General features: G+C 35.8%; 2 protein-coding genes across 2 annotated transcripts; one reads left to right on the forward strand and one right to left on the reverse strand.

The window, feature by feature from the left end:
- Positions 1 to 545: 545 nt before the first annotated feature.
- On the forward strand, positions 546 to 5514 carry LOC104606665 (amino-acid permease BAT1 homolog). The gene is made up of 7 exons (XM_010271977.3): positions 546 to 1271; positions 1492 to 1674; positions 2892 to 3011; positions 3202 to 3393; positions 3695 to 3997; positions 4068 to 4250; positions 4670 to 5514. Exons 1-7 carry the CDS (start codon positions 1179 to 1181, stop codon positions 5159 to 5161), a joined length of 1566 nt encoding a protein of 521 aa, XP_010270279.2. The 5' UTR covers positions 546 to 1178; the 3' UTR covers positions 5162 to 5514.
- A 3177-nt stretch (positions 5515 to 8691) lies between these two features.
- LOC104606664 (lipase-like PAD4) lies at positions 8692 to 14429 on the reverse strand. Its single transcript, XM_010271975.3, has 4 exons — positions 14283 to 14429; positions 13851 to 14181; positions 9936 to 10649; positions 8692 to 9728 (listed from the first exon to the last, which is right to left on the reverse strand). The coding sequence occupies exons 1-4, from the start codon at positions 14300 to 14302 to the stop codon at positions 8955 to 8957; spliced, it is 1839 nt and encodes a 612-aa protein (XP_010270277.1). The 5' UTR covers positions 14303 to 14429; the 3' UTR covers positions 8692 to 8954.
- Between the last annotated feature and the right edge of the window lie 6652 nt (positions 14430 to 21081).

Here is a 21081-nt window from a genome sequence, read left to right on the forward strand (position 1 = left end):
AAATCATAGCAAATGCAAAACCAGCACCCTGCATATCTTATATCACAGGAATCAATGCAGCTGAAAAATGGGGTAATCAAGTTGTATTGCAGTTGTAGAAATAGAGCAAGAAAGAAGGTATATTCTTTTAAAGAGGCTTAGTGTTTATAAAGGGTAAAAAGACAATTTTTGAATATTAAAAGAAATTTATAAAGAAGTATACAATGTTTTATCAAATAAAAGTATATTTAAATCTATTTAAAAAACTGAAGGTATGTTTTAAGTCGAATTAAATCAACAAATTATAAGTAGGTTTTGGTAAATCTATAAAACTATAAGAGCATTTATTGATTGACCCTTTTCACGATTAAATAAACCAATTGCAAAGTATAGGGCAGGTGACCATCGGCTGTTTTGTGTCAGAAAGGGAAGGGACAAACATAATTGTAAATCTTTCTATTCCATCTTTGGGTCTAATTTTGTATTCTAGCAGAACTCAGAAACAGGAAAAATGCTAAGTTGGGAGGATTTGGGGATATTTCTAAAAAATGGGTGCCGATTTCCGCCACCCTTTTTGCTTTTCTGTTAAGAAAATCCTAGATCGCAGTTTTTTTTTTTTTTTTAATTTTTAGTTTCTAGCAACAGTAATAATTCTTCTCGCCTGAGACTACCCATATTACGCGCCAACCGAGCCACCACTCAAGTTGGCTAGATCCCAGCTTGCACCCTTCCTTAATTCCTGGGGCTATTCCATTTACAATTCCCTTCTCATTTCCCTCCATTTCAGATGGTGGCCGGCGGGTATTTGACTATTTGGGAAGAAGACAGATAAGTGATTTTGAAGCAAGTGGGAACCCTAGTACAGAGACTACAGAAAAAGTGGGAACACTGGATTAATAAGTCGTCGTCTGCTTGCATGGGGTTATCCTCACCAGCAACGAGATCAAACATGTCAAAAGGTCAAAAGCGAACAGCGATAGCGTGTTGGTTCGTTAGAGTTGGACTCTTTGGGAGTTTGACCACCATGCAGATGAAACAGATATTACAATTTTTTAATCTCTAGACTCTAGTCCATGCTCCAAATCCTTTCTCTCTCTCTGAATTTTTCTTCAAGAACCCTGTTCAGGGCTTTCAGGGGATAACAGTTCTGTTTCATCTTTGAGGTGGAACAGTTGGAAGGTACGCTTAGATCGCATCTCATGGGGTATCAAACACCAGAAGCTCCCGAAATGGATACGGGAGAGAAGCGTCTAAATGAGCTGGGGTACAAGCAAGAACTTAGAAGAGAGATGGTACCCAGCACTGCCTTTTTCCGTTCCTTCTTTTCAAGTTTTTTGGTTGTCGTTGCTCACTGTTGTATTGATTCCTTTGTTCTTGCTTGATCTGTTTCTCAGATTTTCGTTTTTCTTCTTTGTGTTTCTTTCAGTTTTAGATTGATCTAAATGGGTTCTTATTTCTTTTTGCTTCAAATTGATCAGTTTTGTTCTTTGGGTTCTTCTTGGATTGCTGCAGACTCTATTCAAGACGCTTGCGATTTCATTTTCCACCATGACCCTTTTTACTGGGATAACTCCCTTGTATGGTTCGAGCCTGCTCTATGCAGGGCCGGCTAGTCTTGTGTGGGGATGGGTGGTGGTATCATTCTTCACCTGGTTCGTTGGGATAGCAATGGCAGAAATCTGCTCCTCTTTCCCGGTGCGTATGCTTTTGTCTTTTGAACTGACTGCCATAGATAAGCATTCGCTTGCTTCTCCTCCTTTCTGGTTTTCTGGGTTCTTGTTTGATTTCTCTAATTTTCCTTAATTTCACAGTGATTAAACTATGGTGCAAATATTCTCTCGGAAGAAGTCCTGTTTTATAGATTTGGTCCATGTTCCATTACTGACAAAAAGGTTTTAGAAGCATAACATAAATTTGGTGGTCCAGAAAGGATTTAGATCTTGGAAATTAGATCTATACAGAATATGATAGGTAGAAATCGGGTTCTGTTTGTGGGTCAGAAACAATATTTCATTAACGTCATTTTATTATTCTTCAATTACTTGAAAAATGTCTATGAGATGTAAGAACATTTCTTTACATATATCTGTTAAGTGAATTGACATGGAAAAGTGAGTATCTTGGAAAGGACTGGGTCAAAATATATTGTAATTAATGTTTAGTTCCTTATTTTCATTGCAGCAGAATGTATTTAGTTAAAATAAGATTGATCAGGTTAATAAAATTTTCCTTTTGGTAATGAACACGAACTCTTTATATATCCCTTTCTGACCCTAAAATCTGAAACATCCAGTTTATACCACTTGAAATAGATTTTGAGTAATCAGTCCTTTTGTTGGACTTGGTATAAAATACAATATTAGCTTCTAAAAGAAAGATGCATTTAAATGACTCCAAGCATCCTCCCTTTCTTATCGTTCAAGTTTCTTTCTTAAGTTCTCTGTATTTCTCTTTTAGTTCCTGGTAGATGTTTTCAGCTGATAGCTTCAGGGGATCTTTGTTTTCTTTTTATTTTTTTTTTAATTTTTTGTTGTATATCATTATTTTTAATATGTTTAATACTTTAGATGGCTAGTCATTGATGCTTTTGAGAAAATGTTGCAAAACTGGTGATTGATGAGCTTGCTTTCCAATTTACGTTTCTTTCCAGGTGCTTTTACCAAAAATGCCTTCAGAATTGAAAGCAAAAATTTGTTCTAACTTGGATTTAAAAACAGTAATATATGCTATGCAGTTTTGATGCTGAAATTCCAGTCTTTTGGAATAGTTCTTTCTCAATATGTTTTGGCATTCACTGCACAGAACATATGGGTTAAACAGATATATGCTTGTTTTAACATGAAAAAAAATCTTTTTTTTTTTTTCGGTTAAATACTATCAAACTAACATGCACCTATTTTTAAATTAAACAGACTACTGGCTCTCTTTATTTCTGGGCTGCCCATTTAGCTGGCCCCAAATGGGGTCCATTTGCATCATGGTGCTGTGCATGGCTGGAAACAATTGGCCTTATTGCTGGCATAGGTACACAGGTACAGAGACTTCATATTACATATTAGAGTTCTATCTGTTGCAAATTAATTTCTTTCCCTAGTAATGAAAGTATACTGCTTTCAGTTTTTCCTATGCAGTATACAAATGCTCTTTTAGTAATAAAGCTTTCACAAAGTTAATTTTGTGTCAGAAATTTGTTTTTGATTTCAACTATTTCTGCGTGTGTAGGCTTATGCAGGATCACAAACCCTGCAAAGTATTATTTTACTATGTACTGGTACAAACAAGGATGGAGGGTATTTTACTCCTCGATGGTTATTCCTATGCATGTACATGGGCCTCACAGTTATATGGGCATTTCTCAACACATTTGCATTAGAAGTTATTGCCTTTATTGACATAATCTCAATATGGTGGCAGGTACATTTTAGCTTTAATTCTTTTGCATACTTTATCTGTCTATTTTTTACTTAATGATTCACATGCTATAAAATATTAGATTTTCAAGTGTGTAGACAGTAGGCAGACATTGCTTAAGAAATGAACATAATCTGTAATGTACAAGTGGTGTAGAAGTATGATACAATCACTATATATATGGGTGATTCTTCTTTTCTTTTCTTTGTCTTTCTTTTAATTTTTAAGTGATTTGTGATAAGTTATTTCCAGCAACATCCAGCTGATAGTGTAACATTTAAAAATTGTATTGCTTCCTTGACAGGTTATTGGAGGTTTGGTTATAGTTATAATGCTTCCCCTTGTGTCACTGACTACACAGTCTGCTTCCTATGTGTTCACTCATTTTGAGATATCTGAGTCTACCGGGATAACAAACAGTGTATATGCAATCATTCTATCTGTTCTTGTTAGTCAGTACTCTCTATATGGATATGATGCTGCAGCTCATCTCACAGAAGAAACAAAGGGTGCAGACAAGAATGGTCCAATTGCAATCCTTTCTAGTATAGGGATCATTTCATTGTTTGGATGGGCATACATATTGGCTCTTACTTTCAGCATTCAGGTATTATTTCTGAATTAATATCCAATTATTGTTTTCCATATCTGATACAGGATTGCTATTTTCAATCCAGGATCCAAGCTACTTATATGATGTAAACAATGAAACTGCTGGAGCATTTGTACCAGCCCAGATACTTTATGATGCATTTCATGGGAGGTACCATAATGCCACAGGAGCAATAGTTTTACTCTTTGTTATCTGGGGATCCTTCTTCTTTGGTGGCCTTTCAATTACTACTAGTGCAGCCAGAGTAGTAAGTAAATTATCTCTTTACCTTACTAGGTTGTTTATACCTTTGCTTTTGGAACTAGTCCTATAAAAAACCATGACAGTCCAGTCCTGAATATAATTCCTGATCTGAAAACCAATTTCTCCATAATGCACATCTTATTTTCATTGGCCTTGATGTTGACCTTAAAAGTACTTTAGTTTAAGCAGAAAGAATGGAAGTTAAAAAAATTATTGTCATGGTCTTTTCAATTCAGTCAATTGATTGTCTGACATTATTTTCTTTATATGTACTTGTACATCATTTTGAGTATTCTTATTTTGGAAAGATGTAAACTATTTCTCCTGTTAGAAGACCATGATGCTTCTGAATGACTTTTAATCTAATACTACTTATTGAATGAATTTGACATCTCACCAACATTTCACAATGGCATGTTTCAGGTATATGCTCTATCAAGAGATCAGGGAGTTCCATTTTCATCCATCTGGAGAAGAGTGCATCCGAAACACAAGGTTCCAGCGAATGCAGTGTGGCTGTGTGCAGCCATCTGCATTCTTCTTGGACTACCTATATTGAAAGTTAATGTGGTCTTCACTGCAATAACTTCCATATGCACAATAGGATGGGTTGGTGGATATGCTGTTCCAATTTTTGCAAGGATGGTCATGGCTGAGAAGAACTTCAAACCAGGGCCATTTTATCTGGGCAAAGCAAGAAGGCCAATTTGCTTGATAGCCTTCTTGTGGATCTGTTATACCTGTTCAGTCTTCTTATTGCCGACTTTCTATCCCATCACCTGGAACACATTTAACTATGCACCTGTGGCATTGGGTGTAAGTTTGGGTTTAATAATGCTTTGGTGGTTTCTGGATGCAAGGAAATGGTTCAAGGGTCCTGTTAGAAACGTTGGTATTCCTAATGGGAAGGTTTAATTTCTTCATAAATTTGCTTGTGTTTGTTAACGTTCCCATTAAATGAGTCTTTTCCTGATTAAGTTAATGAATTGATTACTGATTACTGATAAAAAAAAGTTTCCACCAAATGGGAAAAAGTCATGGGGTCCAATTTTCTGTTTTTCTAGTTGACACTCGACAGGTCTTTCTTGTGATCCTTCCAAGACAAATGTCAAATGTGCACAGAATCTTGTCTCAGGTGACTCTTATGAGCATTACTACCAGGCAAAATATTGTTTCTTTTTTTTCTTTTTTCTATTCTTTTGGTGAGATGCCAAAACTGAGCGAACTCTTATATTGCAATTACTAGCTACATGACATGAGTTATCAAATGGATGGTTTAAACCGGATGCATTAAATTTCTACTTTACACAGCCGAGGGTTGTGAGATGAAAGGATCTGCAGCCATTAAATTCAAATTTGTCTAATTCATTAAATTCCCATAATTGCTAGTACTTTTTTGGTATAAAAACTACAAGTAATAAGATTTAAATCTTGATCTTCAGTTGAAAGACTACAAATCCAAAATTCCTATAATTGCTAATAATTTTTGCCTTTTTGGTATAAAAAACTACAATAAGATTTGAATCTTGGCCTTCATGCTTCAATTACTTGGATTTGGAATCTTAACTTCTAAAACCTTTTCTTTTCTCTGTGGATGTTTGTTAATAAATATTAAAGTTTATTAAAATTTTCTCTTCGGTTGAGAGACAATAAATGTCAAAAATTGTTTCACACTCGTAATTTATCTCATTAACTTTTATATATTCAAGTATTAATCCCTAATCAACTTCTATAATTAAGGTAATTATCTCAATTTAAATTTGCCTAATATGACTGAATTTCTCGCATGCCATGTTTCAACAACTTTTTATAACTACATATTAATTTGGGAATTGCTAAAATCCCCCTTAAAGATTTGGACTGTTGCTAAAACTTTTCTTAAAGTTTGGTAATTGCAATCACCTCCCCTAAATGCAAGGTTCAAAGTATCGACACGTATCGGTTCATATCGGCCAATACGTATCGTTCCTGGCCCCCTCCGATACGCCCCTACAGTGGATGTATCAGAGATCTGACCGGTTCGGGGGGTAGAGGAGACCTAAACCAGCCCCCCTGAACTGGTTGCGAAAAAAAAAAACGGGACCAAAATGTGTATCGATTCACCCGATACACCCCTATTGGCATATCGGGCGTATCGATATTTTGAACCTTGCCTAAATGTAAAATATACCCATGCAGTTACTTTGGTCTTCGGACCAAAACATTTATTTTTCAAATTCTTTCTTCATATCAATCGCTTGAGCCCTTCCAATCTCTTTTTGATATCATATTCAAACCTGCTCACCTTAGGCTAATTTTGCATTTATAGAAGCAGGCTGATGAAGAACCGTATTTCTAGCATTGCTCTAAGAATTAGAGTTGTTCATCAAACTGATGAAACCGACCATACTGATCAACCTGACCCAACTTGACTTGAGTTGGTCAGTTTTCTAGTATTTTTGGTTGGCTTTGGTTCAGCTATTATGCTAACTCGAGAGGTCGGGTTGGTTTCGGTTTAGTTGTGTATATATATTAAATTATATATATATATATATATATATATTAAATTTAAATTTTTAGTAATATTGTTGCAATTTTTTTTTTTAATTTAAACCTTTGAACCAATTAACCAAACCAATAAACCAATCAACCCAAATTAGCTGATTTTCAATAACGGTTTATCAGTTTCAGGTGACCAACTCCCCAACCCCACCAGGTCGGTTTAATTGACCAAATAGCTTCAAAACGAACCAACCCAAATCGTGAACACCCCTACTAATAACAAATGGTGCAGGCTCAGACCTTACCATGGTACAGTGCAAAACTTACTTCAATACTGAGTTAGGGGTGCAACATAGGCCGGATTGGCTCAAGTTGAAGCCAACCTTAGCTCAACCAACGTGTTAAAATCTCAAATCCAACCCTAACCCAACCCGATCTTCAACCTGAATTCGGATTGAAATGGGGCATACCCACATTTGATGCCACTAAAAACGGATTGAATTTGGATCGGATCTTGTTTGAATTCAAATTCCGACAAATAGATACCATTGTTCTTATCCACACATTTTGGACAGGAGAAGCCCAATAAAGTTTGATCGCCTGAAGCCAGAAAGGCAGAAACCAATCTAAACCTTGCCGAGCAAAGCCTGAGCCCACGAAAACACGAGAACCGAACTCCACCAAAACTCAGTTTGGCCCATTGGGTTTTTCAAGCTTTTTGCGTTTAAGAGGACAAATGCCCAATTAATATCATTTGGCACGTCGGCTCTAGCTTCTCTTTAGGCTCAATTTGGACTTTGGAATTGCAATGTAGATATTTGTATTTGTAGGGCTATTAATGGGTCGGGTCAATCCGATGGACCTTAATGGACCAAACCAAATATAATGGTTTGGTTCCATTAATTTGTCCCAATTAATAATTAGGTTAATTTTGGATTTTTGTATGTCTCAAATCAATTTAGATCCGGAACTGATTATTTTATTATATATATAATATTTTCTTAATTTTTATCATATTTTATATTTGAAACGATGAATTTGATAAATAATAAATAATATTAGTTAAAAATGTTTAATTTATTAACATATAAATCATTTAATATTTTTCATTATTTTTATTAAGACTATATCATCAAAAATTTAAAATTTAAGATATTATTTAAATAAACAAATATAGTTTTCAGTCTAATCGGGTTTATTGGGTCTGGACCTAATAGACCCAACTATTAACCGGGACAGTTCTGGGTCTGTGATTTTCTCCTAATTAATAATCAGTTTGAGACTGGTTCTACTTGGACCCAAACCCGACCTGACCCATTGACAATCCTATGTATTTGTTGTATTCTTTCCAAACTGAGCCTTATCAATAAATTTAAGCTATTTTGACGGATAAGCAGAAGCGATTTTTTTTATAGGCTTCTGGCTTCTGCCTTTTGAGTTTAAAGTAGGGACTACATTTTATAATTTTAAGATTCCCTTTCAAATGCCATTAATGCCCTCAAACTTAATGTTTTAAATGACTGTTAACACCTTTGAATAGGGGTGCAAATGATCCGACTCGATTCGAGATCAAATCCTATTTGATCGAATTCAGATCACCTTTTAATCAGATCAGGATCTTATCATCCGATCAAAAATTGGATCAGATTTGGATCACCCCTATCTAATATGAGAAGATTTGATCCAATGTGTTATATATTTATAAATATATATAATATATATGTTATTTATTTATTTATTTATAAATATATTATTTGTATTGTATTTTTATAAATTTATTATATTATTTATTTTTGTATAAAAAACATATATATATGATGAAAATAATTAAAAAATACTTGTATTTTTAGTCCTATCAGATCCGATCAGATACTCGGATCGGATCTTAAATGTCTAAATCCCCCCCCCCCCCCTTCAAAATGACTAGCATGTCCCGATTACTTTCAAAACCCAGATTCGTCTGCTTTTTCTACTTGTGCTTATCCATTTACAACTGCTTCTTGATAATTTTTAAGGTATGGGGTTAAGCACTCCCAAACACCGCCTAAACAATGGAATAAGGAAAACTAAGAAAGAGGCAGAAAGAAAGGAAACAAATGCCTATAACTAGCTTTTTATTTTGCTTTCTTTAAATGGAAATAAGAGGGCCATTGAAAAAGGAAGCTTGATGAATTAGTCTCCACTCTGCCTTCTTCCTCAGTAATCCTAATGACCATTAGGGACCAGGTCACAACCTACCAGGAATTTGCAACAATTGTGATTTGAACTCTTTCCATTCTTCCAACCACAAACTATAGCTTGAATTCTTTGCCACAACATCCTTAGAGACCTCCTTTTTCTCAACCAACTGACTAGCATACAATTCAAACCTGTTCATGCTTTCCCAGAGAGGGGCCAACTTGTGTGGATCAGTCTCACCCTTAGCATTCTGCATCCACTCCTTGGCCATTTCCACCCTTGCCCAAAAGCATGAATCTTGAGTCAGACTTGCAAACCTGGTCCTGCTGTTATTGTCTTCACTGACATCTTCTCTACCTCTCCACCATCTATCAAAGATCTCATATCTCCTCTCTCTTCCATGAGTCAGATAATGGCCTTTAGTTTTGTGCATTCCAGTCCTGTAATATTCAGCTATATCCAGAGGTTCAACAAGTAGTTTGTAGAACTGGGATGCATTTACCCACTTGGCTCTCCTGTGAAAATCATGGGGGAGCTGATTGGTCTCTAACATGCGAATTACATTATTCCAGAATACAGCAAGCTTGAACCTGTTCATGTTAACTTGAGAGTCCTTTTTAGAAGCTCCCCTGAGCTTGAAGGAGTCATAGTAGCCCATTTGATCCTCAGAATTGTCACAAGTTTCCTTGTACCACTCAATTTGAGCTCTATAAGGCGTTACCTTGGCTAGACCGATTGCGAGGCTAGCACTATTTAGGTTTGGCTTACGACCCATCTGCTTCGCCATCTTTAGGCACTCTCTAGCTGGATTTACAACTGTATCCTGTAGGTTATTTAAAAGGAAAAGGAAGAAAAGATCAGAAAAAACAAGCCAACCATTAAGCACAAAGAGTCATCACCAAATTCATTGATGGACTAATTAGGCCTATAGCTCCTAATCAGGTTATTATGGGCCCTTTTTCTCAAAAGAATATCAACTTCCAAAAATTAGCTAATTGAGATGGTTGCGATTATCCAATTGTTTTATTACCTGGGGTGCTATTCCTGAGGCCTCAATTGCCAATGAAATCCCAGCTTCATAGCCTGACTCAGGAAGAATCCCTTGTGTGAAGCTTCTTCTCATCAGAAGAAGTTGTGAGACTTTTGCTGCAACATCACCATACTTGAGATGATCATCAATGCAAGAGTTTGCTGAACCTGTTGTAAACATCAAGTACAACATTTGGATAACAGATGTTGCATTTTCTATACAAACTGCTCCTTCTCCGGAGAAGAAGAGGTAACTCCCAAATGGCCAATATGAACACCTCTTTGAGCCATCTTTCTGAGCCGCATAAGCTGCAGTATGATTCAATATGTAATGATAAAACTCAGTTTTCTCTTCACTGGACAATCCAGATACAAGGTGTCCATACTGTGGTGTCATGGACAAGTGCCAGAACTGTAGTATATGATTCAGTTGTGTAGCTATAGAGTCCAGTGGAGCAAAGAGTAACCTGGGGACAATATCATTCTTCAAAACAACATGGCAGAATTTGCCTCCCCATCTTTCTCTGAGGATTGTTTTTGACAGAGACTCATTACCCAATAATGGAGAACCAAAAGTGATGCAGAGGACTGAAAAGGAAGAGGAGAGAGACTGCAGATAAGAGAGCAACCAAAGGGTTGCTAGAGAGGCTGTTGCTCCTCCAACTGAGTGGCCTGTGACTATCAATGATTTGCTGTTCTGCATTAGCATAGATATCTGCATATAGGCATATGCAAACACTAAATTCAGTTTTGAAACTGGTTTACAATAGGCAACATCTGTGAAAGCATATTTGATATTCATATTCACCAATCCCATATATTAGTAACACTAAAATAGTTAATGAATTAGATTGTTCCCATCATTCTCAGGGTCATATCCCACTTGATAGGATTCGGAGGGTAGGTTGTGTCATTGGTGTTTTGGTGAATGGTAGAATTCAGCTTTTGTTGCAAAGACCCAGATGGCTGCACCAGTTAATCCATTAACTGATATCTAAACTAGAACAAGATGAACCTACTCTACTATCTCAGGCTCATGCCCTGGCAGCCTGGAGGAGTGTTCTTCCACAATAACTTCCCTACAACAGAATTAGTGGGCTTCCTAGAAAGAAAAGAAAAACCTTTACCCATTGATATACAACAAAAATTGAATCACTCATGTGCTTTCAAACATATTTAGTTGTTGTTTTGGTAGTTGGATGCAAAATCAAGTCTGTCACCAAGACTAAACCAGGCCATTACCCTAAATTGTTGTTTGGTTCTATCCAGCATTAGTTAATATGGTGCTGGACTACTCAATTTTCTGACTGCTGCTTTCTCTGAAATCAAATTCTGACCCATATACCTTATTTTTCTTTTTGTTGATCAAACAATTTAACAGTGCAACCATCTAGATAAGGTGATATATTTTTTAAGTGCTATAATGGAAGGAGAGACACTAGTGTGAAACCATTAATGGAATAATTTTCTTACCAAACAAAAGAACTTTCCTTTTTGTTTTATTCTGTACTCTCCTTGAATAAAATTATCATATCATCCCCTGGTCAAAGCTAAGGTTAATGCAAGCACTATTTAATCTCAACCACCACTCACCAGCCATTCAAAAGAATGGATTGACTGAGTCAAGGATCAAGATAAGCTTAGAGGGCCGTCCATCATGCCCATACCAACCTAGTGCAGACTATCATCAGCTCTTTCTTTGACCAAGTGAAAATTGGATCACCCTTTTGAACTTGGACTCCTTTTAAATGTGGCATTGAAGCCAAGCACAATCAATGTTGTCAAAACCTCTCATATGGATTGGAGTCCTAACAAATTATTGCACCCACCAGTGCAATATTGCATCTCCAAATTCTCTAACTACCATTAAACGCGTTTCCTTTTGTTTCCTAATATCTAGTTAAGTCTTCATTCATGGATCCTTAATCTTTTTTTTTTTTCTTTTATTTTGAATTAAAGTGAAGAGAACTACCAGATTCAGACCCGGCGGGTCGAAAAGTCCGATTGCCTAGTTTACCATTGGATTCACTCAAATAAAAATGTTAAAAAAATTAACAAAATAGCAATGATTTCTGATTATCTTGAAGCTATTTTATATAAAAATAAACTTAAAATAATAAATATTAACAAACTGTACCCTAAAGCAAGAAATGAACCAGTGTAAACTTTTTATTATTCAGTGTAAAACATTAGTTAGAGTCTAAATATTATAAGTTATAATATGTATTAACACCTGTACTTAAACTAGGTTTGGCTGAACCAGCAATATTTCCAAGTACCAAGGAGTTTAAAAACCATTTTAGCTGCCAGTTCCGGGTTTTGATGGTCTCATTGTCAAGAATCAAGAATAACAATATTGTCAGACGGTAGGATTGGAAAAACTGGGAACCGGTTAGGTGACCGGTTTCGGTTTTCTCCAAAATCAAATTTTCTTCAAAAACCGTTGATTTTTGTCAGCAAACTGTTGACCCGAGCTATTAATTGTTCGAACCATTTGAACGGTTTTGACTGTTTTTTATTATTTTTTTGTTAGAATGGGTCAACCGTTTGGTTCAAAAGGTCAGACCGTTCAACCCAGTAACCAGACCCCTGATCAGTTTGATCTCCAGGTCGGTTTTAAAAACCATGATATTGAGTTTTGGATGGTCAAAACTGTCATATTGATAAATCAGGATACAACTAATTTATTTGTACAATTAATTTGATAATATTGGGTCAGAGACAAATGAAACTCCATCAGCCTTTTAGATTATCCTACACTGTCAGTCTCAAAGTCTGAATTAAGAAGGGAGTTTTTCAAATTAGTCGGCCGATACTAAAACTTTTGTCAAACTCTCATGATCATGAATTTTGATTTAGGAATCGAATGATGAAACAAGATTCATGTGATTGACTTTTATAATTGAGACAAGGCTTAGATGATGATGAATTAGACTTAAAATCAGGGGTGATCACAGTTTGATTAACTGACTTGTGGGCATATTTTTTAAACCGAATCGATATAATTGATTTTTGTAATTTCTTGAACTGAAAAACTAAACTGATACCATCGATTAACCTCGGTTTTGGTTCTTTTACTAGTCCAGTTCTTTGATTTTTATTTTTTTTATATTTATAATATATATATATATATATTATAAATAAATATATAAATATATATATATAATATTATAAATCATATAATACATAAAAACATATATAACAATGATTAACTGCATTTTTCGATTCGGTTCGATTTTCCAGGTTTTTCAGTTTTTATGAACACCTCTACATAAAATAACCAGGAACCGGGTCGGGTCCATGGAATCGTGTAGTCAAATTACACAAAATTTCCCAGATTGGGAATAAATAAATGGCAAAGATGTGTACCAGGGTTCAGGGTGACTTTTTGAAAGTCAACAGTCAACTATGTGGCCCACATAAAGAATTGTTTATACTTTATACTCAATCTGGCCTTATGGCTTGGTCTGGAAACTGGCTTTTGGAGATCTAATTAATAAGCTTGGGATTTGAAGTGAAACCAGAGATTGCGTTGAAACTTGAAAGCAACAAGTCATCAGCAACTCTTTATCGTGGGACATTAGCAGAAAGGAAAAGGAGATTTCTGCGTTTTAAATTTCTGATAGGCCATGGGTAGGATTGATAGCGGATTGGATGATCACAGCCGGTCCAATCTAGCTTCTTTCTTCCATCTATATGGGTTCCTTCTGAAGGTGGGAATGAACCAATTTTGAAGCTGGAAACTATTCCAATGGCTCCCCTGAACATACAGAAGATCAGACTTGCTTACAGGGAAGCTAATCAAGCAACCTACAATGGAGCTGGTTTGCCATCGATATAAATGCAGCTGGAAACCAGAACTCATAATTCTAGGAGAAGCTGAAACTTGAAAGAACGAGAAAGATTAGAATTGGACCTGATTTTGGAAACATGGGTTGTTGTAGATAGAATGGAAGATATGAAGGAACCCAGAATGAACCATTGGTGGCTCTTCACTGTCATCGACTTCACGCGGCGAGAATGAAAGCCCAGAGCTGGTGCCATTCAACAGCACCAAGTTATTCCCGTTGGGATTCAACCCACTAATCACCTGTATCCCAGAGAAAGCAATGTAACCCACGTCTCCAATCTGGTTGACAATGAAACCTCCGGGAGCTGTAGCATTCGCATGGCTGCAGAGCCTCCATGACTCAGAGAGCACAGGAGTTGAAGCCAGAAAAACTGCTAGCATCTCACTGGTCTCAAACCTGCCATCGTCAGTCATGGAAACAGAAAAAGAAGTTAGAAAACTGATTACATCAAATGGGTCTCAAGTGCAGAAGAAGGAGAAAATTAAGGAATAACTTACAGTTCAGTTTCCATTTCCATTTTGCTTTCTACCTCTGAGTGGGAGAGAGAAGTTTGATTTGGGTGGGAGAATTTGAACTGGGGTTGGTCTTATAAGTACTGAATTGGCCGTGAAACTGTCTCCTGATCAAGCTTTCTATGGAGCTCTGTGGACTAACGTGCTAAAGAGCGACTCTTGGCCTTAGGGACCCACCAACAGAAGTCCACTTTTCCTAGTGAAGACCAGTGCATGATATACCGTATACGAGATGAGCCTCTTCTTGACTTGGTATTTCCGCGTTTTTATCTGTCTGTTACTTCTGAACATATGGGAGAGAGAGAGAGAGAGAGATCTTGTTTACAATACTTAGTGAACATTGTATCCTCATGTCGACGTGGATACAGGGCAAACGCGGTTGCGTCTTGGACGGGAGGGTTACAAGGAAGAAGCAGCAGGTCCTCTAAAAAATTCAATAATGAAATGGACAGGGGTATTCTTGATTGATGGATGATTTGGTCGTCTGGATTTTCTCTTTGAAACTCTGTTTGAGTAGATTTTTCTTTTTTATAAGCATAACTCTGGAATTAAAATAAGATGGTTAGGAGACATAGCTCTTTCAAAGGCCTTAAAAAAATGTATTAATCTTGTATGGAAATGGGTTTTCTAATTAGGTCAATTGGGCTTCTACCACATCTACTTTAAACTGCAACTGTTGTCACTCTTCTTAGCCCATTTTAGTTCAATACCCCCACCTTTATTGTCCAAGTATTATTATCTTTGCATAGTTTCAATATATATTTGTTGCATGAATAGGTTGTAGGTGTCGAGATCTGATGCAAATACATGCGTGTATAACGGGCTATATGTAAATAATCACAAGTAAACCGTGAATATATTTTTCTTAATCTTTTTTATTTTTTATTTTGGTTTCACAGGATTACATAAGTTGGGGTGTAACGGTATTCGAAAATCTGATTTCGAATTGGAGATTTGATATATCGAATCAAATTCGAATAATTTGAATATCGTAATCGATCGAATTTTGATATGACCTAATTCGATTCAATAAATATCCAAATTATATAAAATACTTAAATATTTTATATAATTTATACATATATAATAATAATAATTAAATTATATAAATAATTTATATATTTATATACTTTATATAAATAAAATATTTATTTTACATATTTTTTAATTACCTAAAATAACTATTTGGCAGAATTCAATGATATTCAATTAATTGAATTCGGGTATTAAATTTTATAATTAAATTTAAATTTTGATATTGTCTGATTTGATTTGAATTCAATCCTGTTTACACTCCTATACACAACAGAGCTAGTTTGCCGCCTGTGCAACAAACTGAGCTGCATGCATTTCCCCAAAGATTGTTGTAAGTCCAATCTAAAGGTCCAAATCCTCTCTCAACACCACAAACCCTTATGAAATTTTGCATTTGGGTTTTTTCTTAACTTTATCTGATTGGTCATGGAACTAGTCACCAAAACGAGATAATTGGCCTATTTCGTTGGATAATACCTCTCATATGTACCATGTGGAGAATTGATATGCCCAACCCAAATCACCTGGGATAAGAGACCATCCAGTTTGACAATTACATCAGAGGACCTTAAATTGGAGCTTTTCTCCTCCGTTTGAGGGAAATCAAAACTATGGAATGGGTAGGCTCTCTCCAATGGACCCATGCATATGTTCCTCCTAAAGTAACCTTTGAGGCTTTGACCCTGCTAAATAGGTCTAGAGATAGGACCTCCCTGCCCCTAAGGGGGCCAAAGCCACATCACATGCATGGTTTAAACCAATATTGATGCCAATAAAAACCCTAAATACTAGGACTTAGGCTATATGGCCATACTAGAGATGGCCTAGTTCAAAGCTTGAAAACAGCTGAAACAATCTTAATCTATGAATATCACTCATTTCAACCACGTGAAACACAAAAGTTGAGTATCATAGACGTTCGATCGATACTTTAACCCATGATCACATGTATACAAAACAAAAGGGGGACATGTGGAATATTTTTGGGTCCCTAACCAAATAAGCATGCCACACATGGTATAAACCATGCATCACATGGGGGCCTTAGAATTAGCATATGTTAGGGTCTCAATCTATGTTGACCCTATACAAAGTCATGCATTCATTTTTTTAAAGTGATAACGCTAATTATGCTTTACAATGTGGAAAATAGAAAGGATTTGATTAGAGGAGGCTTTGTTAATTTGAATGTTTTTTTTTTTTTTTTTAAGTGGGATTTCCATGATATATGCTATGTTTAGTGGGTTCCAAAGTAATTATATCGAGTAAAGTTGCATTTTTTATAGCAATGATTGTGTTAAGGAGCACTACAACAATAACAGTGTTATCATGCAGGGTAAGTGTGGAATCTCCTATTAGAAAAAACTCCGCACATTCTGAAGGTATGGACATTTAACTGCACATTGGGAACATATCTTTATAAATTTCACATAGGTGAATAGAAAATATTCTTGAGTGTAGCTGGATGCTATGTACATAGAATTTTTGCTTGCAAGAGATCCAGACTCACAAGGGAAAGTGCTATTGGAGTTCAGTTGGAATAGGAGCATAGGCCTCTCAAATAGCATCTATTTTATGCACAAGGTTTAAGCATTTACATATTGATCAATAATATAAATAAGTTGATTGCGCTCCACCTTAGAATTATAGACCTACAATAATTCAAAATTATAAACACCTCCACCTATAACACCCATACCCACTCGTGAATTGGCATCAATTCCGAGCTGGTACCTACCGGCCCCAATTGTACGGTGGAGATAAGATTTCTAGGGGTGGACTGAACAGTAAAAACCTCTAATATAAAATGTATCTCATTTTCATTTATTGGTGGTGTAGGCACATAGTGATCACTCATACCATTAGAGTGCAGAGGATAGTGAATTAATACCACATGGACGCTTGCGATGAATTCATAACTCATTGAACGTTTGCGATGAGTTTATAATTCATCACATGACTGTGATAAACCAGTACTCGAAACAGTTTGCAAAAAACCTTGGCTAATATAAATCTGTGATGAACTCTAGACACGCACGAATATGCGATGAACCTCGAATGCGCACAGAGTTACAATGAATCTAAGATCATTACAAAACCGTGGAATCACTATAGACTGGGAATGAACATTGGTTACACGTGTGGCTTTAAATTATGTGCGTGATAAGACGCCACGTGAGTTTAATAAGAACACACCCGCAAAACGATGATGTCACTCGTGCCACGTTGGTTAAATAGATCACGAAGGGAAGTAGCACAACACGCGAATTATGAGAATCCTTGAACAAAAGAAAAATTCGTCCTTTAGAGATATCATAAGATATGTGGCGAAAACCTAGCAGTGCTCCTTAATTACTGACAACAAATCCAATATTTCATTTTCTAGTGGGAATCGAACACTTCTAGCTTCTTCCTTTTGGGACCTCGGGATCTCTCCCTATAAATGAGAACCCATCTCATGACGACGCCATTCATTCGATCATCCCATTACTCATTCGGCCTTATGATCACCTTACCATTTACCCTAGCCTTCAACCTTACTTCCTACCTCTGGTCTTCCTTTACTTTTCAAGGAGACCACTCTCATGTAGCCTAACCACCTTACCTACAGGTGGTACAAACATGCATTTTTTCTTTGGTCGGAATTGTTACAAATTTGCATTTATGATGTAATCCATCTTTTGTTAAATGGAATCGACTTTAGAGTTTCCAAATTAAAATTAAAAAAAAAAATGCACCACCTTACTTGATCCTACCTTGGTTGGGACCCCTCGTTTCTCTTCTCAAACAAATAAAATAAACTTAGGGCTCAGTTTGGAAAGATGGAGCTTATTAAGCTCCTAGGACCATGATTCAAAGTACTGATAAATCTATGCACAAACATGTGCATCGGGTGTTTTGGGTGAATGAAAATCTATTTTTAAAAATTTTCTCCCATTTTTAAAGGGGGCATCTTAATGTTATCCAACATTAAAAGAAGTTTTTGAAAAAATCCTTAAAATATACATATCTTGAAGCTTCTAATATGATCCAATACATTCAATACAGAATGTACCATATCAAAATTTTGAATTGTGCATATGACTTTGAAGAGGGAGTCCAATTTTTCCAAGGTTAATTGACAATTTATATCTGGTAATTCACTCAATTAAAACAGCCAAGCCATCTCAAACATTGATCCCAAAGGCTTAGTTTGGAAGGAGTACAAATACAAATATGTAGAATGCAAAACCTTATATTTTGTATTATTTTGTATGTATTTGCATTGTATTCATACTCTTGTCAAACTGAGCCCAAGTTTCTTATCCTAATTTGCATTCTGATGCAAAAATGCAAACAATTATCTCCTTCTATTTACAAATAATGAATTGGGTCATTAATATATAAAAATGCAGTCGTTGACCTATCCTAGTCAAATTACTTATTAATCATTTGTTTACATATTTTTAATCGAATAATCTAAAACACTATTTTTTTATATTTTTTGTTTATTCTAATCACTCTCGCCAATAGAATTACCAAACCACTTAATGTGAAAAGACACAAACACAGATACATTTAAAAGCATTGGGGAGAGTAGATCTCTAATCTTATTATGCGGGGCGTTCCTTTTTTTTTATTTTGAAAGAGGGGAAAGTTGGTCAATTGATTTGTGAATCCCATTAACCAAAAAACCCATATACTTTTTTTGTTATTTACATGGGGACCAAGAAAAGATTATTTTCTTGGGTATCATTTACTTGGGTAAGTGATACCTATCTCCCAGGTAGAGGAATCAATAAACCAGTTTGGGATTGAACCCGTCCAAACCAAAATCAATTTAGACAGATTGGACATACCAAAGTATTTATTGGATTGGATTGGACCTAATCCATTCGTAATGAATTTATATTGGATTGGGTTGGATTGAGCCAATATCTAGTCCACTTATAGAAGATAAGAATATATGTGTCAATAGACCAGGTATGGGTTAGAATTAATTTAAATTAAAACAAATTTGAACAAATTGGACAATCCAGACCTTGAATTGGACTGTTCCAAAATATTCATTGGATTGGATTGGACCTGGTCCATTTGTAATAGACTCACATTAGACTGGATCGGATTGGACCAAATCCACTCCAATTAACACCCCCACTCCCATGTGGATAAATAACTTTCCCACCCAGGGGAAAAGTTGCCAACAATTTGGATGGAACAAAAATGGCTCTTTTAATAATAGATTTTTATGGCTAAAACGGTTATTGTCTTATTTACCTATGAAATAAAAGAACAAAACATGGATAAATGCACTAAAAAGCAAATGAGCCCTAGTGTTTATTGGATTTTTTTCTTTTATCTTTTATAGTCTAGTTGCACTTGTTTCAACATAAAAACCGATAGAAAGATTTTCAGGTTCAAAAGATGTGATTGGCTGAACATGACAAAATATATGATGCATCCACTGCATCGTGCAGCAAAAGATGTTATTGGTTGAGAACTTGAGATCGAAATTAAACATGCAGCCAATATTAGTGAATACGCCATAGTTGAACTTAAGGCTGTGTTTGGAAATGATGCAAATATTTAAAGTATAAAACGGTTCATATAAATTGCAAAGTTGGGTTGGTTTTGCACCAATGAATTTACCTTCTTACCAAACAAATTTTTAGTTGTAATGGATGCAAACACGAATTCCAATAAAATACATGCCTTTTTTATCAAAAGCTCACTTGAATGCAAATTTACTTCTTTTTTATTGATGTACTTTTACATCTTATTATCAATGTAAATATGCATTGGAAAATGTATTTTCTATCATTTGTCAATGCATAAATGTAATGTTGCCAAGCACAACCAAAAGTGAACCAAAGAGCAAATTTACCCTGAACCAGAATTTATACTCTATTTGCATAATTTCCAAACACAGCCTAAAAAACATAGCCAAAAGGAAATTGGCTTCAGTAAACTTACTTTCCCTAAAGAATTATCTAGTGCAAACCTAATTCTTCTGCAGCCCATATGCATCCAAACAGTATAAGTCCAAACCTAATTCTCTGAACATGGTCACACAACTAACAAGTTCAGATCTGTTGACTATAAAATGCCGGTCACATCCTCTGCACAAATTCGATGCTGCAGCCATGCATAGGAATCATCTCCCCATGAATTACATCATAATCTGAATCTGGTCCCAACACATACATGGGTCTGATTAATGTTTTCGAACCGTCATTGACCCGGATGGTCAGACTGTTTTGGCCCGAGAATCATCCAGGCAACTAGTTCTGTTTTATCCTATACCTAGTCCCTGGCAAAAAATTGTTGAATTGGTCAACGACCTGTTAATTCAAGCAATCGAACCATTGATTTATTCAGCCCGTTTAACGGTTTTTGGCTGTTTTTATTTTAATTATTTTTATTTTTTATCAGAATGGGCCGTCCATTCAAACTGGACGATCAAACCATCGACCCAAAAACTAGTATCCAGATTCCAATCAATTTTTAAAACATTAGATCCAATTAGCAACATCACAACAAGCGTACATGGTGAGATATTCCCAATTCATGGCTGCAAATAATGGCTTGTTGGGACCATGTGTTAGACCAGATTCAAGCTCGATCATTACAACATACAATACAAGACATATTTTTTATGTATGGCTATAGGGTCTTATGCACAGCGTTTTGTGGTCAACAGATCTGGACTCTCAATGGACAACCTAACAAGCCTTTCTTCAAACAAGTGCTCTAGAAATACTAGCTCTAG

Source organism: Nelumbo nucifera, chromosome 5, assembly GCF_055504915.1.
Source record: "Nelumbo nucifera cultivar China Antique chromosome 5, China Antique-T2T, whole genome shotgun sequence".
In the NCBI taxonomy this organism is placed as follows: Eukaryota; Viridiplantae; Streptophyta; class Magnoliopsida; order Proteales; family Nelumbonaceae; genus Nelumbo; species Nelumbo nucifera.

Excerpts from the sequence above, each read along its gene's own strand:
- LOC104606664 (XM_010271975.3), bottom strand. The coding sequence starts at position 14,302 with ATGGAAATGGAAACTGAACT. Across the intron at positions 14,182-14,282 it reads ATGGAAATGGAAACTGAACT|GTTTGAGACCAGTGAGATGC; the intron begins GTAAGTTATTCC and ends TGACGATGGCAG. Across the intron at positions 9,729-9,935 it reads CCTCAGGAATAGCACCCCAG|GATACAGTTGTAAATCCAGC; the intron begins GTAATAAAACAA and ends AATAACCTACAG.
- LOC104606665 (XM_010271977.3), top strand. The coding sequence starts at position 1,179 with ATGGGGTATCAAACACCAGAAGCTCCCGAAATGGATACGGGAGAGAAG. Across the intron at positions 1,272-1,491 it reads AAGAACTTAGAAGAGAGATG|ACTCTATTCAAGACGCTTGC; the intron begins GTACCCAGCACT and ends GGATTGCTGCAG. Across the intron at positions 4,251-4,669 it reads CTACTAGTGCAGCCAGAGTA|GTATATGCTCTATCAAGAGA; the intron begins GTAAGTAAATTA and ends GGCATGTTTCAG.